The sequence below is a fragment of the Tetrao urogallus genome (assembly GCF_951394365.1).
Source record: "Tetrao urogallus genome assembly, chromosome: 7".
NCBI lineage: Eukaryota > Metazoa > Chordata > Aves > Galliformes > Phasianidae > Tetrao > Tetrao urogallus.
Window position 1 is genome coordinate 44,837,667 of NC_136820.1, and position 27,391 is coordinate 44,865,057.

The 27,391-nt window shown below is 42.8% G+C and overlaps 1 protein-coding gene across 1 annotated transcript in view; it reads left to right on the forward strand.

Moving 5' to 3' along the window:
- Positions 1-27,391, forward strand: part of KMT2C (lysine methyltransferase 2C) — a gene marked incomplete at both ends in the record, with an annotated part of 185,447 nt that overhangs the window by 37,939 nt on the left and 120,117 nt on the right. Inside the window, 2 exons of the mRNA XM_079538074.1 lie at positions 9,005-9,093; positions 23,024-23,162. Of these exons, the coding sequence (XP_079394200.1) occupies positions 9,005-9,093; positions 23,024-23,162 (228 nt within the window). The remainder of the gene's footprint in view (positions 1-9,004; positions 9,094-23,023; positions 23,163-27,391) is intronic.

Here is a 27,391-nt window from a genome sequence, read left to right on the forward strand (position 1 = left end):
CTGTGATTCTGTCAGGCCTTTTGTGCTGTGATCCAGATGAAGCTTCAGGATTTGGTGGGAGAAGCACCACGTCTTAGAATGTTGGTAAAATCAGTTTGAGACAAAAGATGCCGAGCTTCATTTGAGGCAACAACATGAGATGCTCTGAGCTGCGTGATGCAATTTGATAGATTCAGAGTGATGATGTGTGAAGCACATTTAGTTTCTCTTACAAAGATTGAAATAATAGGTAAGAGAACAAGATTTGCATCCATTTTTGGAGTATCCCATTCAAATTAACAGTGTATGAAACCAGTGGTCAGAGCTTTTTATGGTCATTGTATGCAGACTCTAAAAAAAAAAAATAGTGAAAAAGTAAGAGTCTGAGTAATAACTATTCAAAACAGTTGTCTGGTGTGAGTACTGGGTCATTCATTTGCATGCATGCCCTGTGTGTGAATGCTACTGATGGCAGTGCAGTCATAGAGTCATAGAGTGGTTTGGGTTGGAAGGGACCTCAGAGATCATGTAGTTCCAGCCCCTCTGCTGTAGCAGGGACACCTCCCTCTCGACCAGGTTGCTCACAGCCCCATCCAGCCTGGCCTTGAATGCTTCCAGAGAGGGGCATCCACAGGCCGACTGGGCAACCAGTTCAGTGTCTCACCAACCTCACAGTGAAGACTTTCTTCCCAATATGTAGTCTAAACCTACCCTCTTCTAGTTTAAAACCATTTCCCTTCATCCTTCTGCTGCCTGCCCTTATAAAAAGTCCCTCCCCAGCTTTCCTGTAGGCCCCTTCAGGTCCTGGAGGGCTGCTATAATGTCCCCTAGGAGCCTTCTCTTCTCCAGGCTGAACAGCTGCCATCTGCACCTCTTCCTCTAGATCCAGTGGGAATGTTTAACACAAACAGGCAAAATGCATTTTGAAAGAACCTTCACAGTGTTCCTGTGGTAAGACTCAGGCAGACTGCAGCCTCCAAAGGAAATCTTTGAAAACGACTCTTAATTAATGGAGCTAAAATTACAAAAATCTGTTCAAGGAGACCAAAACTTCCCTGAAGTTCCAAATGCTTGGCAGCTGTTTCTCATGTGTGGTGAGTCAGATCTGTTGAATTTCATGTAAGATATTTTGAAACCACCAAATATGGGAACTATAGGGCTTAGTGTTGTTTTACCACAGTTGTTCAGGACAGGGCAGCAGGCAAAGCCCTGCAGCATAGGAAGCAGCAAGCAGGTGGAGAGTTCTTCATTCTACGTGAAGACAAGAGCTTGGCTCTGTTTTAAGTAAACATTTTTGGCATCATATCTGTCACAAAATTGGTGAAGTTTAAACTTGCCATAGCTGTCATCATGGAGAAATGCATCATGTGTTCTTGTGTGAGCGCAACGCGTATGCTGCCAGTCAAGAAGTGACAGTGTTTGATGTGGTAGCGTGTTTTGGTGCAGTTTTGTTGACTTAAGGCAAAGGAGGGAGAAGTGTGGACAAATGCCGTGCTTTTACTGGTGCACCATCAAACTCTTGCAGAGGATGGATTTGTGGTTTTGACGTCACTCAGCTACGATGTTATGGTTGCCGTTTCTTTTCATTCTTTTTCCTGATAAAGCAAGAATCAAAAAACAAAACAAAACAGAACCACCAAAACAACAAGTGAAAACACTCAGTAGTTTTGATAGAGTTCACTGCAGATTGTTCCACTGACTGTGTTCATGTCACTGCTCCAGCCGACAGCCCTTGCCATGTCTAGATGCAGGTGGATACACCAAAGCAGAATGGGGTTGGGAGGATGCAGGCAGCTCTCCCTGTAGCTGTTGGTACTCCTGAATATTTGGCAAATTTCATTCTAGGTTTTGAAGAATAGCGTGTGTGCTGAACTCCTGGTGTGTTGTTTCGTGCTACTTTTGTAGTGCTTTGGTAACAGATGTGCAAAGGATTGTACTTTGTGCCAAAAAAAGCACATATGTAATGTACTGGAAGGTCATAACTGCATCAGGTTCTTTTTTGCATTGTAATTATTCCTGAAATAGGTGCAATGGCTAAGGGCTGGTTAACATTAGAGAACTAACTACAGCTGTAGAACTGCAAGGGAGCCAATGAGAGCAGCAGTCAGTGGGAAGGTAGCTTTGGACAAATAAAAATGTGTAGCAGTTCTTGATGCTGTATGTTGCTGAGTCAGTAGGACAGATATTTGACTAAAAGTAATTTTAGGTTACAGAATTCATAGATGTTTAAACAGTCAATTTGAAAATTAGAAAGAAGGACCTAAAAGCCTCTTATGTGGTTTCTCACCCTATTATTCCAAATGTCTTCAAATCTGGATAAGCTGTAGACATGGGTCAGCATCAAACTCCACTTCTTGTGTGATGACACCAGAAAGGAGCATCCAGAAGCTCAAGTGCACTGTAGTAGTCCTAGACTCAATACTTTTGTCACTGGCTGCACCAGATGTGTGGCTCCATAGATGCTTTATGGGCTCCTGTGAAAAGTTCACTATTTTATGTACCTGCAACTGTTCCCAGTAAGGAACATTCCTAGTCCAGCCCTTCCCTGCTCTACTGGGGAAGCTCCTGTGCAGGTTGTCAGCTGGGAAGAAGAGTTCACGGTCTAGTAGGTGAGACTGTTTCAGCTGGGGTAGGTTGGTCTTCATCTGCTTTATCTTATAAAAGAACAGCTCCAGACCCAAACTGCACTACCATCAGGGACAAGCAGAGACACACTGCTGGCAGTGGCTTTGGCCAGAGCAGCCCTGTCACACGGTGGAGTTTCACTTCAGGCTCCTGGCTCTGCTGGCCTTCTGCAAAATTGCGCTCAGATGACCGGAGATTTTTGAGAGAAATGGTTTTCTGAAGGTGAGAGGACATTCCTGTTGCACTAATTGTGCCTTGTTGATATGAGTTAAGTTTTGACAGGTGCCTGCTGGCAGGACCTCCTTTCTGTTTGCCTTTCTGCCTCCTGTGGAAAGTAGTTTTACTTGAAGCCAGAGAGCGTGAAGCTCTGGAGAGCACAGGTAGATGCAAGAGCAGTTGACATGAAAGCACAGATTAACCAGACTTGTAGTTAAAAGTCCTATTTCATTTGGCCTTTACATTGTTAGATCTGTGCAGTGCAAATTTCCCCACATGCAGCATTTTACTCCAAACCTGTCTCAAGCCAGGTTTCTCTGAACTCTGCATTCACTGGTCACTTATTTCAGCTTACTTTGGTGAACTGTGACTGTTGTAAAGATGCAACCGTGCCAATCAGTACAGGCTGCCATTTGCATTTCTCTGTGTAGGAAATCTTTGGTAAATTTGTGTTTCAGACGGGAGTCCTGGAAACCCTTAGTTAAGAATCAGCAGTAGTGGAGTGGAGTCCAGGCTCTTTTTATGCATTTTCTCAGGCAGCCCTGCTCTCAAAGGCTGCAGTAATTTCAGATATGAACTGTATAAAGTGGAGATGTGAAAAAAGGTTCAGCTCTGAGCGTGTTACAGCCTGGGTGAATGAAGAATGAATATCTTCAATATTGTTACTGGTTAAAAGAGATGTACAGTGTGTATGAAGCTGCAGTGTTTTGGTTTTAAATGTGTCAGTTTTCTTTGATGTGGGAATTCTGGAAATACTATTATGCTTTATAAAATTGGAAGTATTAAGATACACACTTCTTCTTGGATTGTACCAGGACACTAATAGGAAATACTGAGTATGTTTTTAAGGTCTCTTAATAATAAAATAGAAGCCTGAGTAAGTTCTGTATTGAGTATTGTATTAAGTTCTTGTATTGTAAGTCTGTTTTCACAGATGTTACATAAAAAACTCTTTCCTAAAGTTCTTCACTTTTATTTCCAAAAGTTCAGCTTTCTCATCTCTGCATCATTTGTCATGTTTCAGTTGCACCTCTTGTATATATCTCAAGGTCCTTCTGCCTTCTGTAAATGCATCTCTAGTGTAAGAAGTAAATATGTGAAAGCTAAATACCAAGCTCTTTTTTATAACTTAAGAAAGAAAACTCTGTGGAGAGCAAATAGAGAAGACATTTTCACCTGATGTATTGCTTGTACAATTTAAAACATCCTTGTAAGAAACTTCCAAATTGAGATCACTTTGAAGCTGGAGTCGATGTAATAGCAATTATCCTATTTTAGGCTTGTTAGTGTTTGGAGCTATTGAAATAAATCCTAGCTAGTTGGCACTGCCTTGCTTCTGAAACCATATTGTTCCTTTTATACAGCAGGAGATGTGTGGAGAACTTCAACTCTTAAGAGTAGTAAAGACTTTGCACTGATACGTAGCATTCAGAGACGGGGGACAACATGTTTGTGTAAAGATATTTCCATCAGTTGATTCTTGCCTGCTCACTGTGATTTCCTTCACTTGGGGCTCGTAGCTGAACCGTAGTGCTTCCAGTGTGTGCTTGAGCACCGTTGAGCTGTTACAGCTGTACTTACAGCTTGCTTTTGGAAAATCCCAAGAGCATGCACTTTTGCACACCTGCTAAGAGGATTATCGAGAAGACGGTAACAGCTTTCACTTGTGAAACTGTCATGTGAACATCAATTTGGTGCGAGCCCTGCTGACTGCAGCACTAATTGAGCCTTTTTATAAATCATTGCTCTACCGTCTTCCAGGCTACGGCTGTGGACAGATGTTCATTTAACAAGACATCTGTGGTGGTTTAGGACGTTACTGTATCCCAGATGTTACACCACTTTTTAAGGTTATTGGCTTTGTTTTATATATTTAGTACCGTCGTTGTGCTCAGCATTTCACATAGAAAGGAGGGCAGTTCCTCCCCCGAACATTTTAAAAGTTACGGCATTTGAGAAAGAGGATGAAGCTGTGGGATGGTTCCTATGAAGACAGGGTGGTAAGACTGACGCAAGATCCACCAGATTAGGAAGGTGGCTTCTCAGGGTGCTCTGAACAAATCAGCATCTGATTTTGGTGGTAGCAACTTACAGAAAAAACTCGTCATGCTGTAACTTGTGGCTGATCAGAAACTGGGAGTGACAAGCATCTAAGGCTCGTTGCTGCTTCAGTTCTTTCACATGGTTCCAGAAGCTACTGGCCCATATAGCCTTGGTACTGATGACCTTGAGGAAAGAATGAGTAAGATCAAGGTGTCCTGTTGACCTATATATATTTTTTTTAATGTTGTACTCATAAGGTTATGGAGGTGGGGGGGGGGGGTTATCGTGAAGAAAATGTGCACTTAAAGTAAAAATAAATACTGACAACAAAACAAATGGCACAAAGATACGCTTTTCCATTTTATCCTAGTGCTGTACATCCACCCTGCTCTGTGCAATTCAGCAGAAGCCATTCGGGTGCTTGGTGACTGTACTGTGAAGCTGTCAAAGCTGGGAAATAACCTCAGTGAGGTTTTTAACCCACTGCAAATGGAATAGCTGATGATCTGCTGAGCTCTATGACAGGTTTTCCTGGGCTTTTTTTTTTTTTTTTTTGCTGCGGGCTGAATTTGATTAGTTGCTTACAATAATTTTATGTATTAGGATGTATTTAAAGAGGGAGATTAATGAAGGCATTAGCCAGGAAAGCTAATTGATAGCAAATTTTGGAGTAGGTCACAAAGGATTTTGATAAATGACTCAATGTTTTGTGAATATGAGTGAAACTATTGTAGACAGTAATTATACTCGACTGGAGTAATGCAATATTTGTTGCTTCCAGTTTGAGAAAGTATATGCTAGAAAAACAACAACCAAGTGACTGAAATTTGGTGTATCACTGCTTCCCTGACAGTGGCATTTGAGATGAGCTGCTTGGGAACTGGTCTGCTGTGGGGAAGTGCTGGGTGTTACTGGGGGGCTGGGTGATGAGACGCATTGCTCTCTTGCACACTTATGAACTCACCTGCTTTTGACCTGTTTGGAGTCCAAAGGATACAGCTTTCTAGAAAACCTTCCAGTGAGAAGAGGCTTAAGTTTCAGCCTGGTTAGTAAGTAAGACTCAAGTCCTGAGAGCAGAATAAAGTGCCGTTTCAATTTTTAAAGTGCTTTTTCAAATGTATTTGAAGAGGAATAGAGAAAGCAAATAGAAAAATAATTTTAAAAAAGTGACATGGTTTGTTAGGGAAAAATCCAGGCACAGACAAACCAAGGAGGATGGGGAAGGGTCTGGAGGGCAAGGGGTGCGAAGGGTGGCCGAGGGCCCTGGGTTTGTTGTGCGCAGAGCAGAGCGGGCTGAAGGGAGGCATCGTGGCCATACAGCCTCCCAGGGAGCCGAGGGCAACGACTGGGCCTGGGGGAATATCATGGAGCTGTCAGGGGAGGGCAGCTGGGCTGAGGGAAAGGCTGTGCCCAGAGTGGTGGGCATGGAGCGGGGGCACGGCCCCAGGGCTGGAGCTCACAGAGAACAGGGCTGGGCTTGGTGCTGCTGTGTGGAGCCGGGTTGGACTTGGCGATCCTTACGGATCCCTTCCAACTTGGGATCTTCTGTGATTCTGTTCTTAGTGCAAATATTGATTGAAACAATTAGCTGTACGTTACAGACTTTTCAAGTGGTATTTTCTGTGGAAAAGTTAAATTACAGCTGTCAGCACGGAATGCATTTCACCGTTTTGTGACTTGAATTATTTTTCTCAAAGCCAAAAATAAATTTGCAGGCTCCAAAATCTCCTACAACTGTGAAAGAGAGGTATTGAACGAAAATAAGTTAATGATATAATCTAGTATTTTCTTCCAACACCTTCAGTACCTCATTTCCAACCTGTCTGACGTTACGAAGGCTTTTAGAGGGATCCTGGGGAGGGGGGTGACAAATAACACCAGATGTGGTTGTATCTTCTGCTGAAAAGAAGCAATTATGTTTAATTAATTAAAGCCTCTGATTTTCTTCAGTGTTAAATAGGTTGCTAAAGTATGGCAGGGAGTTCAGGGAGTGAGTACTGCTCTTGTGCTTGGAAGGGCCTTGTGAGTACTTCGGTGCCTAATACACAACATGTAGCTGTGAGAGAAAACCCCAAACCACGTGCAAATTATTAGATGAACACGGAACAGTCGTTTTCTCTGCCCGGAGACCTTTGCCTGAAGAAATGTGTTGGGGAACACTGGGAAGCCTTCGAGCATTCCAGCAGCAAGTGGCTGTGTTTACCTGCATAGTCCCACATCCATCTGGTGCTGGCTGATGTGGGGCTGTTCAGTAGAACCACAAGAAATGTAATGGTGTGGATATCTGGTGCCGTGTATGGCGGCTTCTTCTGATGGCACTGTGCAGTTTGTTCTGGTTTAAATATATATGACACTTTGGTTTCAAGGAGCTGTACTGGAGGCTTGTAGAACAGTGGATAATTGGAGGGGTTGCTGTTTTCTTTTCTGGTCTCAGAAAACTGCCGTTTATTATGTGTATGCTGTCACTGCTCACATGTGAGCAGGCTAGCAGAATGGTATCCTCCTATCCGTAGGGTTATGGGTACTCCCACAGTTTTCATCTTTATCTGAACAAACCCTACAAGAATGCCAAGAAAACGAAAGTCCTTCTACCCTTGATCTCTTCCTACTTTGCCCTTTCCCCTTTGCTCGTTTGTAAATGAGTGTTTTTTCAGCCTTTGGTTTTAGCTGTATTATAGTTGTTCCTTTCCTTCTTTGAAGTGACAAAACCTCTCCCAAACTCAATTAGAAGGGATCTGGTTAGGTGGGACCAGGCAGTGGGACCTCCTCGCTTTCCTGCAGAGCACCACACGTAGGCTCAGAAGGTGATGGTCTGTCCCAGCTCTGTGCGTGTGGTCGTCTTTGATCCTTGAGAACCAAAAGCATTGCACGATAGAGTGTATATTTTTTAGCTGATATAGCAGATCTAGTTCTGAGGTAATGCTACTGCTACATCTCAGTATTATAACGGTTGGAAAAAAAAAAAAAAAAAAAAAAAAGGAAATGCTGATTTTAGGAATTATTTCATCACTTAAAAAAAAAGAAGAAAGAAAAGAAACCAACAAAGCTTCTCCCAACATGGAACTAAACCCAAACGTCTCCTCAGAATTCTCCATGAAAGAGGAACCCGAAGGGGTTTCTGTTCAGGGAGCTGCCTGGGTGACATCCTGATCCAAGGCGGGCTGGTTGGGTGAATGGTTGCCTTGGAGCTCTGGGACATTGGAAACACCGAGATGCCCCGAACTGCTCAGAATTTGTGTACTTGGAATCAGAAGCTCCCAGGGTCTCTCAGGCTTTCTGTCAGCACGCCAGGCAAGTTGCCAAGTAGCCTGAAAATTTGGGAGGCGAAGTGCCAAGCTCTTGGCTCCCTTTCAAATGGGCTGCTGAACAGCTGGGAATCTGGATGCTAAGGCTTCTCAGCAGCCCACCGTGCTCGTTGTTGAAAAGCCAGGCAGAGGAAAAAAAGGGTGAAATTTGTGATACAAGGCTCTCTGCTTTCTGTCAGAGCTTGGTTGAAATGGAGCTAGATCTGTCTGGTATCTTAATTTTGATTTGCTGTCCTGACATTAAGTCTTTTTAAGGTGGTAGCATCTAGCCAGCTCTCTTAATGTTCTGTTTTAAGTGTCAGAACGTTTATTTCACTGAAAATAAAACGTGTTTCGATTGAATTGCTTTAGCATTGGTATTATTTGATAGAAACTTCTTCCAAGGGTGCTTGGTGCTTTGAATGGGTTAGTGTCTGTTTTATTGTGTGTGGAACTACTGGCCAGATTTTGGGTTGTGCTCTCTGACATCTCAGAAATTATCTTCTTTGTAACGAAAAGATGTATAGCAAATAGAATACTCACATAATGCACTGATTTAATGTTTTTGGTGCTTTTTTTTAAATCAGGATAAGTTTGATTGAATTTTTCTTGTAATAATAGCTAGAAAATTTAAGGGCTTGACTGAAGTGAATGTTGTTTGTTACCTAAAACAGGAAGAGAGGGGAGGAAACTTTTGATTTGCAGAGCACTCAAATCACTGCTTGAATGTTGTGCAATTTAATGCTGATAATTATCCCTCCAAAAGGAAATTATTTAAGTTGGGAATAAAGCTTATAATAAAAAAACAATTAAAAGTGCTTTCAGTTTAAGAACAGTTTTCTCTTCTATGTTTGCAGGCCTCGGAGTAGAGGAAAAACTGCAGTGGAGGATGAAGACAGTATGGATGGTTTGGAGGCAGCAGAAACAGAAAACACTGTGGAAACAGGTAATGAGAGAATGGCATTGATGCTATCTGGTCGTTGCTTCTTCCTTGGAAGTTCGTTTTATTACACAGAACTTTGGCAAGGAAGAAGCATTTAATTTGGTAGTATGACACATGCATTTGGGCAGACATTTAGAAATATGTTATTTAAATCTATATCAATTAATGCTCTTTGAACTTATTTCTTTTAAGTAGTCTAATGAAGATGCTCTCCTTATTATAGTTAGGTAGTGGCTCTTTTTGTTTGTTTATTTTAGGGTAGTAGCTAACAAAATTAAAACATCTGAAGCAGAAGCTGTGATTTTTAGAATACCTGTGGAAATACAGCATTACTAGCTGACCTGTATCCTCAGCTAACTAAAGCAGGTGCTATACCAAAGCGGGGGCCAGGATAACCTCACGTTAATGCCTCCTGCTGCTGCTTGGGAAACAAGAGCATTCTTGCTTTCGTAAATATTTGTTATGATAGTACCCAAATGCTTCAGTTACCAGAGAGATCGCATTGTACTGGACTGAGTGTTGTTGCAACAGTTTGTGAGTTCTGTTCTGGCAGGTGAAGAGTCTAAAGAGACAAACAGATGAGCTAACACACAAGATAAAAGCTGTGCTGAAGAACTGTCATCTCTTTGCCAGGCACGTGTCTGTAGCCATTTGCCTGTTTTTAACCAGGAACTGAATATATGTAGAAGGGTGAACTCTGCCAGGAAGGATTAAGCCAGGGCCAGTTGGTGGAAGGTTTTAGATTTGATGGAAATAAAAACCTTAAAAATGCATTGAGACATAAGGGATTATAAATTTAATTAGATAGCCCTGTATACATAATGAGCAAAGTGGAAGAAAGCACAGACACATAACAGCAGAAGCTGACGGTCAGGGGGGCAGATGGATGAAAATGCCAGCTGAGTTAGGGGACTTGTTAGTTCTACTTGTAGCTGTTAAGTAAGGAGGTAGAGTTGTGAAGTCTTTAAATCTGAAGACAGGAATCTGTGCTTAGTGTAATGTATAGGAAGAACAAGCAGAGGACCTCAGAAGAGCAAGGTGTTTGCTACAAGGTTTTATGTAGACCATACAGCAATATGGTTGCAGTTAAAGCTATGAAAGTGGGGACTGAAATTGTCTAATGGATGGAGAGTCAGCTTTGACTGTGTGTGCTGGTGTCGTGCTTCTTACTTGTAGATGTTGTCATCAGGTTTAGGAAGGCTTTTTACTCAGGATCGCGTGCTTTTGGGAGTGTCATGAGTGTTTAGTCACAACCTCTGTTGAATTTAAGCATTGGTAGTGGTTTGTGGTGAGGCTATATTAAAGCTGAATACAAGAGTGTATCATTATTTACTTCTGCCAGTTTTTTTTCTTCCTCTGGTAATAAGCTGCTGGTGGTAGATAAGGTAGTAGTGAACTACTCGCTAAAGTTGAAATTGAAGAAGTTATAACAGATGTTTTTCTGTAGGAAAACAGCAGGGTAAAGAAAAACTTGTTCTAAATGTGTGTATTCCATTCATAACTCCTTCCATCCCATGTGGTAGAAACATTCTCCTGAAAATCAGGGAAAAAGACAGAAATTGTGATTTTACCTGCCCCTTCCTCCAGTTAAACAACTGCTGATACACTGTTTAGGGATTTTACTGATGGGTAAATATTTTTTATTTCTTACATTTCATTATTAACAAAGATTCTCTGTAGAGAACTGAGAGCATGTTTTACTTTGGAAGAGAGACACGAAGAATTATTTCTGAATCTCCAGGAGTGACTGTAGATAAATCTCTCCCTTATCCTTCATCAAACTCATCCTCGCTGTCACAAAGGGCTGCAGCTCAGACTAAAGGTGCTGCAACATGGAGCACTGTGCTGGAAATCCCTGAAGGCCATAGGCTCTTTCTGTGTGCTGCTGGAAGTGATGCACCATCACCTCAGCCCTGAGTTCAGGATCCTTTTTACAAACTGTCTGTTAAGAGAAAAGAAGCCTCACAGAAAGACGGAGGTCTGAAATCCTGTTGTCATACTGAGCATTCTGATAGAGGCACAGTAGCAATTATTTTAAAAGTTGAACACGGGGTGGTTTGGTAGAGTTTTAATTGTGCTGACTGAAAAGGCTGCTGCTTCTGAAACTCTGCTAGGAGCTTATCTGTGGTAATAGAAAAGTGTGGGAGAGAGAGGAACCCCGGTTTGTTACTCCACACGGTACTCAGATTGAAGTGTACTCATGGTCCGGTTTGTGAATTGCTTCTTTGGCTGAAAAGGTCTTTTATTTTTGTTTTCATGAAAGTTGTAGACTTGCCAACAATTTGTTGGAGTAGTTGACAAACCGAAACATGATATAGAAATATTATGAAACTCAGAAAGAGATTGCTTGAATGTACAGACTCTTGATGTGCAACTTCTGGTGTATTTCAAGTCTCCGCATTTCTAGTTTCCTTTTCATTGGGTTTTTTTTTTTTTTGTGTAGAGAATGGTTAAAAAAAAAAAAGCGTTCTTGACTTTTTTCTTGTGAAGCATTATAAGGCATTAAAATTACTCACACCTGGAATAAAGGGTACATTTTAGCTGTTGAATCATTTCAAGGAGTGTGGGGGGATGCTATGAGCACTGAAGTTGTCATTTCCTTTCATAATGTTGACAGAAATCTTTGTTCAAAAGAAAAAACTGCAGAAATCTTCCTGAAGTGACTCTACAGTATTTCTAAGGCACAGCCATTTTAATTGCATTCAAGGAAACAAGTTGCAATCCGGAAAATTTTGTGATATAATGGGTTGAAAGAAGCTCAGTTAGAACTCAGTCTGTGTATAGAGCCAGGGCTGCCCTGTCCCAGGTGCAGAATCCAGTACTTGTGGTTGGTGAATGCCCAGCCCTCTTGTCTGTCAAGATCTCTCTACAGTGCCTCTATTCCCTGAAGGAAGCCAACAGGTCCTCTCAATTTGCAATTGTCCACAAAGTTACACCTTCAAGTCCTGTATCCAAGTCACTCATGAAAAGATTAAAGACAAATGGCCCTAAAATGGGGCCCTGCAGAACTCCCACTGGCTTCTTGAGAATGATGTAATCCAATTTACTATAAGCCTTTCAGCCCAATCCATCAACCGTTCACCCAATGCATTGTTTTTATCTAGCTGTATATTAGATGCTCTGTATGTATGGGTACTGTGAGAAACAGTATCAAAAGCCTTGCTGAAATTCAGAAAGATTACACATGGTTTCCAGTCGGCTAGGTGGATAACATTGTCATAAAATGAGATAAAGTTGGTTAAACAGGACTTTCTCCTTGTGAACTTATGTTGGCTGTTACCATTGACTTCATTGTCTTTCAAGCGTTCTTCAATAACTCCCAGAGTGATGCTCTCTACAATTTTACTGGGCACCAAAGTGAGACAGACAGACCTGTGATTACACTAGACTCTTCTTTCTTGCCCTTCTGGAAAATGGGGACTATGTTTGCCAGCTTCCAGTTGACTGAGACCTCTCCATATTCTCAGATCATTGAAAAAAGGATTGTGAGAGGTCTTGAGATGACATCAAGTACCCTGGAATGCATCCCATTGGGCCCCATAGACTTACTGCTCCCGCTGGAGCAGGAGATCCTGCACAAGTTCAGGATCAGCTGTGAGTTTATTATGAAAGAGAAGGGAAATTTGGGAAAAGATCTACTTGGAGCTTACTCCAACTTTTTCCTATTATGAAGCAAACAGGACAAAAGCTACTTGAGTTGAATCAATACACTTTCAGGTTCCTGTCAACCTCAGGGTAGATTCTTTTTCTTTACCTACTAGATTTATCTTTCTGGTAGATTTCTTGACTTCTACCTTGCCGACATTTATTTTGTGACTTCACATTCTCTTTCCAACTGTTTCAAGTTTGTTTTGCCTGTTCCTTGCTTCATTTCTCTTCATCTTGGCTCTCACTAGCGACTTTCCCACTGGTATTTCTCCATCCAATCAATACTGAGCTAACCCATCCCTCTTACTATCATTTTGTAACCCATGGAATCACAGACACGTTGAGTTTGCAAAGCACCTTGTGGTCCATCCAGTCCTAACCCTCTCTAGCAGGCCCCCTAGAATAAGTTGCCTAGGGCCATGTCCATGTGTCTTCTGAAGATGTCCAATAAGATGGACTTGAAGCCTCTCTGGACAGCCTGTTCCAGTGCTCTGCAGTCACCTGCACAGTTAGGTACAAATAGAAGACTTCGTGTGTTTGAGGGAAACTCCTCTGAGCTTGTGCCAATTGCCTTTGTCCTGTCAACACTTCAACTCACTGAAGGCGTGTTTAGAGAATACTGAGTTTTACTGTATGTCTTCTTGTTCTGCTGCTTTCCATAACAATATATTTCTTTTGATGATAAGTCTCTGTCATGCCCCCTGAAAAACACAAAAAGGCACTGGCAAGCATCGTGCCTGTCTGTGCACATGCAGGTGCAAACATAAAACTGCTAATCTAAAGAAATAGTATAACAAGTGTGTCCTGGTAAGTATTCCACAGGCTTTGTGGCCCTTTGATATTCATGAATGCTTGGCTTTCTGTTTTTTTTGACATCTTCCATTAGTTTCAGCAAATTTCTGCTCTTGATGTTTTCTTGGTTCTGCATTTAAATTCACAGGAACTGAATTCCTTGATTATTCTCTCTCCATTTTGAGAACACTTATAAAGCATTCATCTCTTCACAGATTCTGTAATTCTTCTTGTCTTTGTGTCACATAAAAATGTTGGGATTCAGACTGATCAGGGAGAAGCACAGTGGGATAAGAATTTTAACTGCTAAGTCCCTTGGGAAACTCATAGTAAATCCACTGGGTATTCTGTTTACTATCTGTACTCCATACAGCACATCTTAAAGTTAAATTATACTTAATAACAAACCCTTACTTCCCTGTGGTGTTCAGAGATTTCAGAAGTGATAATACATATAACATTCGGGATGATTTTGTCACTGCCTGCATTATCATTCCCAGTTACCTTATCATCTGCTGCAGGGACGTTGCCTGGCCAGTTGCTTTCTTGTTGGACTTAATATGAATTTTCTGAAGATAAAGCTTCCTTGTCTTTTGTCCCTGGGCAAAGGACACAGGAATCAGAAACAGACATTTCTCAGTGCAGGAAAGTCAGCCATGTAGAAGCTGCCTGAGAACTCTGGGCAAATTCAGAACCTCATGAAATCTGAAGCAACCCAAAAGCAGTGTCTTGCCTGTCCTCTATAACCATATGAACCATGCTGACCAGAACCTTCAACTAGGACAAAGCAAAAGACACCTGAGAAAGTCCTCCTTTGTGTAAGTTGATGGAAAAAGCTCCAACTTGTTGACACCAACAACCTTGTGAGATCTACTTCGTGCTTTGCAGCCAGCTGCTCAGGCCTCATCGACGTACTACTTATTGCTTCTGAAATTAATGAAGGGAAGAGCTGACACCACTGAGGGCATTGCCTATAGATTAAATTTATCCATAAATATTTGGAACAAGTATGTGCTTAGAAGCACACATAAGTGTGTTTAGGGGCCAGTAGTGATATGTGTACTCATTAAAAAATGAGTAGTTCAAAGTGCAGAGTTTTGCACTTGGGCTGGAGGAAACCCAGGCATCCATACAGACTGGAAGGAGCAGTCTTTGAGAGCAGCCCTGTGGAGAAGGACCTGGGGGTCCTGATAGATGAAAAACTGAACATGAGCTAGCAGTGTGCCCTTGTGGCTCAGAAGGCAAATGGTATCCTGGGCTCCATCAAAAGAGGGGTGGCCAGCAGGGACAGGGAGGTGATTGGCCCCCTCTATTCTACTCTTGTGAGGCCCCATCTGCAGTACTGTGTCCAAGTGTGGAGCCCCCAGTACAAGAAAGACAGGGAGCTGTTGGAGAGGGTCCAGAGGAGAGCCATGAAGATGATCAGGGGACTGGAGCACCTCCCCTATGAGGACAGGCTGAGGGAGCTGGGCTTGTTCAGCATGGAGAAAAGAAGGCTGCGGGGTGACCTCAGTGCAGCCTTTCAGTACTTTTCAGGGAGTAGCCTCAGTAGCCTTTTCAGGGAGCCTACAAACAGGAGGGGAATCAACTCTTTGAAAGGGTAGATAACAGCAGGACAAGGGGAAATGGTTTGGAGTTGAGGGAGGGAAGATTTAGGTTGGATATTAGGGAGAAGTTCTTTACAGAGAGAGTGGTGAGGTGCTGGAACAGCTGCCCAGAGAGGCTGTGGATGCCCCGTCCCTGGAGGTGTTCAAGGCCAGGTTGGATGGGGCCCTGGGCAGCCTGGTCTGGTATTGAATGTGGAGGTTGGTGGCCCTGCATGTGGCAGGTGTTGGAGATTCCTGATCCTTGAGGTCCCTTCCAACCCTGTGATTCTGAGTTCCCTCTTAACTACGTAGCTGTCTGCTACTTGTCCAGACACTGGAAGAAGTGTCAGAACTGAGGGGCCTTCGTTGGGCCTTTATTGCTATAAGCATCTTACTATTTCTCTTCTTATTCTGGTGCTTTGCTTGTAATAAGGAAATCGCGTGCAGCCTGAAGGTACTGTACATTTTCCTTTAAATCATTAGTCTCAGTTGATAATTATCATCATCCAAACTTGACGGGCCATTTAGAAAACATTAAAATCTTTTCCCTCTGACTCCTGATACCTCAGGAGTTTGTGGCACTGTTTTGTCTCGGAGTCTCTTTGTTTCAAAATTAACTCTAATCTCACTCAGTTTTTCACTGTGGAGGTTCTTTCTGAAATGCAACCTTTTAAAACTGATTTTCTTCATTGCTGGTTTTGCAGTTTACATACGAAACTATGCTTTGTGAAACATAACCAACAGGTTTTTGAAGTTTTCCAGGCCCCTGCTCATGCAGCCTTCTGCAGCCTAGTGCTCCTGCTGCTGTTTCGTTAGTCATAGAATCACAGAACCCTGAGAGTCAGAAGGGACCTCTGAAGGCCATCTAGTTCAACTCCCTGCAATGAATAGGGACACAGCAGTGATGGTAGGGGAATTGGTGTTGGTGTGACCAGTCAAATATGTTGAAATAGTAGCATGGATCTTTGGTATCATGCACTCTTCTGATAGAATGGCTGGATATGGTACTGTTTGGGGTAAATTTCAGTTCTATCTCACTTTTTAGTAAAGCTGACTCACCAATTTGGTAAAACAGCTGCTGAGGAAGTTTGGATCTCAGTCCTGCCTAATTGAAATAATTGCTAGGAATGGATTGGCTTTGGAGTCCTGTAAGGATCTGCCCTGGTAACCATTCTCTGCATCAGATACAAGAAGTGAACAAAAGTAGCTGATGATATAAATGTTTGCAGGAAAATAGAGTCATAGAATGGTTTGGGTTGGAAGGGACCTCAGAGATCATGTAGTTCCAGCCCCTCTGCTGTAGCAGGGACACCTCCCTCTCGACCAGGTTGCTCACAGCCCCATCCAGCCTGGCCTTGAATGCTTCCAGAGAGGGGCATCCACAGGCCGACTGGGCAACCAGTTCAGTGTCTCACCAACCTCACAGCGAAGACTTTCTTCCCAATATGTAGTCTAAACCTACCCTCTTCTAGTTTAAAACCATTTCCCTTCATCCTTCTGCTGCCTGCCCTTATAAAAAGTCCCTCCCCAGCTTTCCTGTAGGCCCCTTCAGGTCCTGGAGGGCTGCTATAACGTCTTTCTTCTATGAAGAAGAAATACCCATTTGCAAAGCGCTGAGGAAGGACCACAGAAAACTGATACAGTGTCTGTAAAACATTGTGCAGGGGAAAATAACCTTCTGTGTTTTGTAGAAACAGAAGTTGGCTCTCAAATATCCTTTGCTACCTGAGAAGGTGATACTGCTGTTCTTCAGATTGCCAGGACTTTGGTGACTTCAGGAAAACGTTTTAAGAACAACTGACAAAGGAATAACACCCAATGTTGTGGGTGTCTCTTTTTTTTCCCCCATTGCTTTATAAATCTGTGACATGACAGCATATTAAATGCTGTATGCAGTTTTGCTTCCCCTTCTTTAATAGGACAAACTATAATAGGGAAAATACAGGGAAGGCCAGCAAGTATTATAAAGGAAAAATAGCTTCTGTGCATGGAACAGTTAAGGTAAAAGACTTCAACCTTAAATTATATGACTGAGGAGGAATTTAATAGGATCCTTCAGAATGATGAGTGACAGGGAGAAAATGAACAGGGAGTGATGATTCATTTTGTTTTATAACACAAAAATGAGGAGACATCAGGTCATGGTCAGAGCATAAAGGTAGGTGTGCTTGCGCTCAGCATGTACTTATATTCATTGCTACTGAATGTTGTAGGCATGAAAAATAAAGGCCTTTCAAAAAGACCTGAAAAACAAATGATGGAAAAGTAAGCAGATGAATGCTATGGAACACCACCTCCAGCTTGTGATGTCTGATCACTTGTAGCTGGTTATCCAGAATACGTTGTTTACAATGACATAAGTTGGTTTAGATGGCTGTACACCAAAAGCCATATTTTTATTTTGTAACGAGTACGAAATTTGCATGATGTGATTTTTTTGTATCAAATACATCTGTTTGGATGAAGTGTTGCATAGACAATGAAATGTCCAAAAGGCAATAAAAGGCTCTCTCCTTGTCTCCATTTGTAATGAGGTTCAAAGTAGATAAATCACTGTGCTGGCCTTCAGCAGGTGAAAGAAGGCTATGGAGAGGTCTGTAAATGCAAGATGTGCATCACTTGCAAAACAAAAACCAACCAACGACTTCTGATGTGGTCGTGCATCTTACTTTTGGGAATGGAATTTGGCACTGTTGACTTAAGATGAAGACTTTGTTTATGCCAAAGCAGTTTGTGCGTTTGGTCATTGCTGTCACACTTGAACTTCTGTCTGCTTTGTTCCCCCTCCCCCACAGTTGTGTGTTCAGCAAGAGAACTGTATGGCTACAAACTTACTGAAGGCCATGTAAAGGCAGCAGCTATTAGCAACCATTTCTGCGTGTCTTTAAGTAACCCTGGTTTGGCTTTGTGGTGTCCTGGTGGTGTGTGTGGGGCTGGTTAGCCACAGAGTGTCAATTTGTTTCCCCATTTTTGGCTGTTAAAACCTATTCATAAAAGGCCGTGGTATGGAAGATTGCTGCACTTCAGAGGGTGCTGTAGGTGATGATTCGTAAGGCGCTGGGCCTTACAAAGGTGATGCTGAGGCAATGGTTCTGTTCTGTGTTCTGTGTCTTCTGGCTCTGCAGAGAAGGACCTGGGGGTCCTGATGGATGAAAAACTGAACATGAGCCAGCAGTGAGCTCTTGCAGCTTGGAAAGCAAATGGTATCCTGGATTTCATCAGAAGAGGGGAGGCCAGCAGGGACAAGGAGGTGATTGTCCCTCTCTGCTCTGCTCTTGTGAGGATGAGGGAGCTGGGCTTGTTCAGCCTGGAGAAAAGAAGTCTGAGGGGTGACTTCATTGAAGCCTTTCAGTACCTAAAGAAGCCTATAAACAAGAGAGGAGTCAACTCTTTGAAAGGGTAGAAAACAGCAGGACAAGGGGAAATGGTTTTAAGTTGAGGGAGGGAGGATTTAGGTTGGATATTAGGGAGAAGTTCTTTACTATGAGAGTGGTGAGGTGCTGGAACAGCTGCCCAGAGAGGCTGTAGATGCCCCGTCCCTGGAGGTGTTCAAGGCCAGGTTGGATGGGGCCCTGGGCAGCCTGGTCTGGTATTGAATGTGGAGGTTGGTGGCCCTGCGTGTGGCAGGGTTGGAGATTCCTGATCCTTGAGGTCCCTTCCAACCCTGGCCATTCTGTGATTCTGTGTCCTGAACTCTGGTGAACGGATATTTGCTTTGTTGGTGAGGTGGGAAAGGGAAATAATTTCTCCTAGAAAGTGGAGCGTTTTGGTCTTGCTTTTGTAGAGCCCTAGAAGGCCATCTGAAACACTTGGTCACGTTAGGCTTTGTCTGCAGCAGCAATGCCCCTTTCTGTGCAAACAACAACTGTGGCTACAAGTTAAAAAGTTACGATTCCCTTTTGCAGAAGACACATCAGCAAGCAGCAGCTGAGACCCCCGCAATGCTCCTGCTGCACTCGCTGGTACTGGCACTTTCCAGCCTGTAATGCTTTCTGTTCTTATTGAGAGTGCTGGAAGCTCCTAACATTTGCTTTGCTGTCTGCCAAATTGGAAGTAGGTCTGACAGCGGAGTCCCAGCCGGTGAATGGGCTGAACAGCCGACTCGGTGCATCAGAACAGCAGTGGGGTTTTTATGTTACGTTTATTGCCACTGCTTTTATTTTTATTTTTATTTATTTTTTCCCACCAGGGGTACTGCATACTGAAGAGTGTCTTGTAAGATTTTAAAGGAGATTTTTGTGATGACAGAACTTCTTACATTTTTGGCTGTTTTTTCCAGTTTTTGCCTTGGAAAATAGTTCCTAACTGAATAACACCCAGCCTCTCCCTTCAAAAAACAACAGCAGCAGTAACAAAACTTAGGGATATGCTGATATCTTTGCCCTGTTGCCACAGCAGAGTCTGCACACATATCTCCTTATCTTGCCGTGGGTTTACCCAAGTGACCTGAAGAACAGCATCTTGTGATTACTAGGAAACAGAAAAGGGGCAATTTAGACTCTGGTCAGCATTGCTTCATCACTATTGCTTCACCACATCTCCAGAGAAAACCGTGACCATGTAGTGACGTTCCAGCCGTCACCAGACTTCTCTTTCCCACTGGCATTCATGAAGGGAACCAGAGCCACAGGTGGGCTCACAAAAACCAGGGTTCTCGCATGTGAGCCCGTGTTCCATCAGCTTCAGAAACCCTCCCTGTGTCTGTTGTATCTCTGTGTATAAGCAATGCACGTAAGGAAACCAGCTCATATTAGAAAAGTGGGTGACCTGCGTAATCTATTGAGAATGGCATCTGCTGTTAGTTATTGTCTTTGAGTGTTTGCTGAGTTTTCCTCTAGAAAGGAGATTAAAAATAATTGCTGAGGAAATGAACTTACAAACAGTTGGGAATTGCATAATTTTTTTCAATTCTCAGCCCCCCTCAACTCATTGCAATGGGCAAGACCTTAAGTTTGACAGAAGCAGTCATGAAAATGGGATGCAAAATAAAGCCTTCTATATGCGTCTGCAAATGAACTTCATATTTATTAATTATTCATGGTTCCTTCATTCCCAGAAACTTCAAAAGGGGATGCCCTAGCCAAATCTGATGAGTCTTCATTAAAGACATTGCATAGCAGATAATGTTTCAGGCCAGATGCTGGAGGAACATCTCTGAAGCAGTGATAAGGATATCAGCAGCACCTTTCCCATGCCAGTGCTGGACCCCCACATCCTAGGAGTTTGACTCATGGTGCTCGTTATGTCTGTTCTTCCATGATCTTCTGTTGGAAAACTTTCACAAAGATGAAGTATGGCACACAAAACTAACATAAGCATTCTCATTCGGTTCAGTGAGCACCACATTTTCGCTCTTCCAGCGGCGCGTATTGAGACACAGTTTGGTTATTACAGAGACAGCACTTGAGATGCTCTTCATCTCTTTTAGTATAATTTAGGGCCTTTCCTTGCTGGAGCAGCAAACAGCAGGAAGGAGGCACCATACTGGTGTGAGCACATGTAGTGAGTACAGAAACAATCTGTCTTGAGTTCTTGAGAATGACTCAACTCTCCTGAACTTTGCCTTTCTACTGTAATGGGTGTCCATTCGTGTGTAATGGGATGAAAGATGGTGAACAGTAAATGATTTTTGTTCACTGGAATGTTTGTGCAGGTGCAAAGCACAGCAAGGTTCCTTTCTCAAAGCTTAACTAGGTGAAATAAATGGATGAGGTGCTGGTGCTGGTGCTGGCATCACAGCCAGGCCACAACTTCTGGTGATCTTCCTCCAGCACTTCATGTGTGGTTGTGCTGGGCTGTGTGGAGATTTTGGCTGTAGTAATGCAGAACCTATGAACTCCATAGGAACGGTGCACATTTCAGGACGCACAGTGATGCTCATCTGGCTAATACAAAGGAATTTTTGCTCTTAATTAAGGTTGCGCATAGAAATTTTGGGTCTACTTGCATGAAATTGTTCTTCAGATCCAACATGCTTTGGAAACTAACTGCAATTTGTTCCAAAGGGCTCTGCAGAGCACGGCCTGTTTCAGCAGTCCCAGAATAGTTGGAGGGATGGTTCGTTCAGATGGAGGGGTTGTTGTTTGTGTGGGATTTTTGTTTTTGTTGTTGTTGTTTTTTAGTGGGGCTGTTTACTATTACAAGGAATGTATTCCCAGCAGGGTGTTTATTTAGTGTCAAACGTCTGTCAAGCTCTTTTTTGCCTTTATTTTTTTTCCTCTGGACAGGCTGGTGGGCTGCTTTTCAAGTGAACCATATGGCCTTGTGACAGGCAGTCCTTTTGGAGTGCTTCACGTGTCCAGCAGCATCTCAGATGTACATTACTGGGTAGCTTCACTAAAATAAATGAAGCATTCCAGCTTACACCAGCTCGGATATCTGGCACACCCAGTCCTGTACAGGAATTTCTTATTCTTTTTTCTCAGCATTGTGGTTCTCTGAAGTATTTTTTTTTTTTTTTAATGCCTTCTTTGAGGGCTTTAAACATTATGCAGTGCCTCCCTAAATGAGTTCACTCCAGGTTACGGAATAATTTTCCTTCAGTCTCTCTGTATGAAAGATTTCCCCTTCTTGATCTGCTCTGGTGGGTGTATAATTTCAGTATTGCAGACTGAGATATGCTCTCCTAAAGTTGCAATTTTATGTTCTGAAGATTTTCCTCTTTTATTTTTCTTATTTAAAAGATGAAAGCTTGTAGCAGCTTTTTTTTTTTTTTTTTTTTTTTTTTTTTTTTGCATGCCTACCTATGTCACGGATTCTTCTGTCACAGTCTGATATTAATAGGACATGGGGGAATGGTTTTAAACTAAGAGAGGAGATGCTCAGGTTCAGTGTTGGAGAAGATGCTTTATTCAGAGGCACTGGCACTGCTGCCCAGAGAGCTGTGGGTGCCCCATCCCAGAGCTGTTTAGGGCCAGGCTGGATGGGATCCTTGGCAGCCTGAGCTGGGGGGAAAGGGGGAGGCAGCCAGCCCACGGCAGGGGTTGGATCTGGATGGGTCCCTCCCAGCCAAAACATTCTCTGGTCCCGTGATTCTCTCCACCATTTCTCCACTGACAGAAGGCAAAAGTACCTTAAGCTGCATGTGGCAAAGAGCATCAGCCAGACCCCTGTGATTTTTGCTACTTAGGTTTAAAAATAAAGGTTTGGGGAGGGCAGAAATACTGCATTTTACTGTTCTGCAGCCCTAAGCAGCTCCCTTGTGCCCCTGCATGCTGGAGCACCCAGAGTGATGCCCTGCAGTGTTCTGCTGACAAACATCTGACTCAGGTGGTACAGAGGACACAACCTAACAGGGCCGGAGTTTAAGCTGCACACTCATTGGCCCTTTGGTTCATGTTTCTGCTCAGAAACAAACTTTCTAGACAAACAGAAGCTTTGTCAGCTGTAGATGTATATTTTTCTGTCTAGCAACTGTGCCAGCATAGAATCAGTGTGACCAGGAATGAACTAGTGCAGGGACTTGATTGAAGTTAAAGCAAATCTGAGAGAAAAACGTTGTATTATAGCCCAAGTTAGTGTTGTCACCTCAATATTTGTTCTGAGCTGAAAGGGCAGAAAAGGAGGTGAGGGGAGAAGGAGAGCTCAGCTTCTAGCAGCTGGAAATGCATGTAAACCTGCTGCCTCCTAAGAGAAGATTGTCACTGAGCACCACTCCCCTGCCTCATGCCTTATGGAACATCTCCATCTCACCATATCACCATCATATGCTGTGGTATGTAAAAATCTTCACAAGCATTCAGTTTCATGTTTTAGGTGCATAAAGATGGTGTTTTCTCACTCTACTATTCTGTTGCGTTTGATGACACATGAATTAATTTGTCTATAAATAGATATTTGCATTGTCTGCTTACAGGTCTGGTCTTAGTAGTCGAAATAAATAATCATTATCTGTATTTTTCAAACAGAAGTCAAAGAGCAATCTGCAGAAGAGGATGCCCAGGTGGAAGTGGACAGCACCAAGCAGCTAACACCCGTCCTTCAGCGCTCAGTATCCGAGGAGTCTGCAAGCTCCACTGCCTCTGTTGGTGTCGAAGCTAAAACCAGGTGAGTGGGCGAAGAGATGGGTGCTGGAACAGGGCTTGGAATGGGGCACAGAGTGCTTGGAGCACAGGCTCAGGGCACACTCCTGGTGCTCTGAAGCATCAGTAATAACAGTCTGTGTTGGCAGCTGCTGTATACGAGAGCGATGGCTTAATTAGTGTACAGGGAGATTGAGGTGAAAAGCACGCTTCTTAAATGTTGTCCTCAGATTACATGGGTAAACTCTCAAATTACAGCATATTAGCTGTTTGAATTCAAGCAGATATAAGTGAGATTGAGATGCATTGTGGTTACTGAAGCATTCCTCCTGAGAAATGGTGTATAAGCAAATTTGTATAAAAGTATTTCTGAACTTTCAGGTTGTATTTCTGTGTTTTCAGGAACAAAAACAGCAAAACAGTTGTTTATATATATCCATCTTGTCAGTTCTACTGTACTTTTCCTTATTTAAGAATTTGTAATACTGGAAAATCAATATTTCTGATTTTTTTTTTTCCAAGTTTTTGTCAATATAGGAGATTTAGGTTAGATATTGGGAGAAAGATTTTCACACAGAGGGTGGTGAGGCACTGGAACAGGTTGCCCAAGGAGGCTGTGGATGAGCCCTGAAGGCATTCAAGGCCAGGCTGGTTGTGGCTCTGGGCAGCCTGGTCTGCTGGTTGGTGACCTGCACACAGCAGGGGGTTGAAACTAGATGAGCACTGTGGTCCTTTTCAACCCAGGTCTTTCTGTGATTCTATGAATATAAATTGCCCCCAAATCAGTGAAAGTATTAGTTAAGATTAATGATATTGTTTGGGGAAAACTAAACCATGCTGCCTGTGATCACTGCTGAAGCAGTATCAGAGTATGAGAGCTACTGTGAACAGTTCTGTTCTGCTGCAGTTTGTTACCAGTCTGTTAGCAGGCAGTTACAGGTGTATTTCTGTTTTGACAGACTTGGAGACAATACTGTAATCATTTTAATTCCTCCTTGTCAGACACACAGCATGTTTCCCATGCACAAAAAATTAATTTTTTTTCTGCATGTATCATTTTCACATTTCACATGCCTGCAAACTTGCTATGTTCCAGTAGGTATTTCCTTCCTTACAGAGAGTTCTGCTTAAATAGACCTGGTGTGTATACCTGAAGGAAATGCACAAAAACTGCTTTTAATGGCATTTTCCTATGCTAATACTAAATTGTGGTCAGTAAGTAGAGTGACTTGAACTGAACAGCTGTTTCTATTCTTCATTTCATCCTGTTTTGGATCCTTTGCAGAAATTGTTCTGAAAACTGTTTCATCCGCTTTCTGTTCTTGTCAAGGTTGCTTTCTGGCTGTTATAGTGAATAGTTGATTACAGCACTTTCCTTACCCATAAACTTTTTCTTAAAAGCTGGACAACAGTCAGCCAAAAAAAAAAAACAAAACAAAAGCCCAGCATAGTTCTGAACCAGCCCTTATTTGTTCTCAACTTGTTTGTTCTGCCGGCTTGCAGTGCTGAGGTTGATTAGTCAATATTGAAAGGATATTGTGGACCTATTGCTTCGGCTGATCAAAGCATGAAAAAGCTAAATGCTATTAATTGATAATTAACGATGGTCATACCCCATCTCTGATGTTTTTGAAGGAAATGTATTCAAGAGATGTGCAACAGTAATTGGGAGTCTGAGGTTTCTCTGCGCACAGTCAGTTCAGGATTTGGATGCCTAATTGGTGTCATGTTAGTTGGAGAAATTGTTGACATCCTCATAACAGTGGGGAAAAAAATACAACGCCAGGTTTTATTGGCACTGTGTCTTGAAACCTACCAGCAGAAAGCCTCTTCTGAGCTGTGACTCCTTGATCAATCATTTGTATTAGTGTCTGTGAGGTGTTCACACAGGCACTGTGCCTTGCAGGTTGGAAGGACTGGATATTGGGTGGCTTGTTTCTGTTTCCTTAGGACAAAACGCAATGTGTGAAGTAACACACAGCAATGACTTCTGGTCTTCTCAAATAATGGTGGGAGGAAATGTACTGAGATTCAGTATAGAGTAGGACTCCATAAGGATTTGAAATCTGTAACTTGGGAATATAGTTTAGACGTTGGTTTCCAAATTAGACATTCTCACCAGCTTCATTTCTTTGTGTATAAGTTTTTCTACTTCATTTATAGTGTGATTAAATTAATCCAGTGGAAATGTGTATAAATTAAGATATAAGTTTAGGTATGTGAGAGTTACGGGAATATTTTTTTAACAGACAGTGAAGAAATTTGCCAAAACATAGAAAAGCACCAGCGGTAGGCAATACATCACTTTTTCATAGATTCATAGAATGGTTTGAGTTGGAAGGGACTCAAAGATCATCTGGTTCCAACCCCCTGCCATGGGCAGAGCTCACCAGATCAGGGCTCAGGGCCCCATCAGTCCAGCCAGAGCAGCTCCAGGGACGGAGCACCCACAGCTCTCTGGGCAGCAGTGCCAGTGCCTCACTGCCCTCTGAGTAAACATTCTTTTTCAATAAACAGAGTTGAATATGAGTGAATTCTGCATTTCTGTCTTTGGTAGTAAAGAAAGGTATTAGAGAAGCGTTGGCCATGGGGCATAAAAGCCTTTTAAATAAACAACTCGCTGTACAAAAATAGTGAACGTACAGTGAATAGAGATAGTAGGATGCATCAGAACCAGGGTGGGACATTCAGAATCTGAGAGATTCCCCAAAGCTTGCCTAGCGTGGTATCTTTCTTCTGATCCTTCCTGAGTTCAAGTGAGGAATATCCAAGAGACAGGAGATGGAGAAGGCCTCCAGATTTGGAGCCTTTCTGCCCTGTGTAGGGTGGGGGAGAGCTGTTCTCTGTGCCTGGGATTGGGGGTGGGGATTTAACAACGGGTTGAGGAGAGCTGCTCAGAAGGCAACATGCTGAAGCCGTTGAAATAAATAGCATGTGAGCCATAGGGGTAGGGCAGGCTGCAAGGGGTGAGGCCTGTGTGTGTGCTGAGAAGCAATGAGTGAATTATTGACCGCAAGTGGGGAGGGGCAGCAACGTCAAGAGAAGATAAACTATCGAGCCTGGCAGCGGTGGAAGTAGTGCTGCCAGCACTGTGTATCAGCAGTGCCATGGGGCTTGGAGCCTTTTCCTTGGGTTGTTCCATTTTTCTTTTCATAAGCCCTGTGAGAAGCCTGTGTCAGCCCAGGACGTAGGGCTGAGCGCAGTCGAGACGCTTGGGAAGGAGGCTGTGCTTGGCCTGTGCTGCCTGTAGGAGCAGAGCCAGGAGCCGGCTGGGACTTGCAGCAGAGCCCACTTTTACCTTCCTCCTTTATTTCCCACATTGTCATCTCCAAGCACTGAAAGCTAACAAGAATGGCCTGGAAGCACAGTTTCAGAGGAGAACAAAACACCTTTTGGTTCATTTTATTTTCCATCAACTTGTCCTTCTGCTGGAACTAGTAAGAAAGAACAGTCCTAACATCACCAAGCAGAAGCGGAGATTTTCATAGAGCATTCCTGATTTTGGCAATTTCCCTTTCTGCTTTCCTGCTTCACTTTGCAGTTGGTCAAACCACAGCATTTTCATTTTGTTGCTGCTGCTAAGATCAGATTTGGAGGCTGGAGATGGAGAGATGGGGTGCTTTCTTCCATCAGAAAGAAGGAGTTGACGAACATTTGTTGATTGTGTGAACAAAGATAATGTCTGGTGAAAAAACAGCAGTGAACTTCATAATCTTCGCTCCTTATCTTTTTCTTTCTTTTTTAATCTCCAAGGAAAGAGCATTACAAAACTTGTAACACTCAGTGGAAAAAGAAATTGTGGAGTGGCACAGAGATTAGATAATCCAGATAGGAAAGCACTGCAACGATGGCAGGAGAAGCTAGATCTCTTTAGGCAGGAGGGAGATAGATAAAACATTTAATATCAAATATGTTTAAAACTTAAGTTGCAAAGTCAAGCACTTACTTTAGGAGATACCAGAATTAAGATTAATTCTGAAATATCGATCACTTTGTGCACATGTGTTCTTACCTGGTTTGTAGTTTTACTTGAATGCTTCTCTGTAAGAATTCTGTGTGCAGAATGTGGACCCAGTGAATGAAACAGGGCAACTGAAATCAGTGCACTTGAAATCATTGCATGGTTTTGCCTTTAGACTGATAGTTGTTAAAGCAGTTCTGTCTCAGATTCACAGGGCTGAAAGGGGCGTTTGGAAATCATCGAATCATCAAGGCTGGTAACTACAGCTGTCATTCTGGACAGAACTTGATATA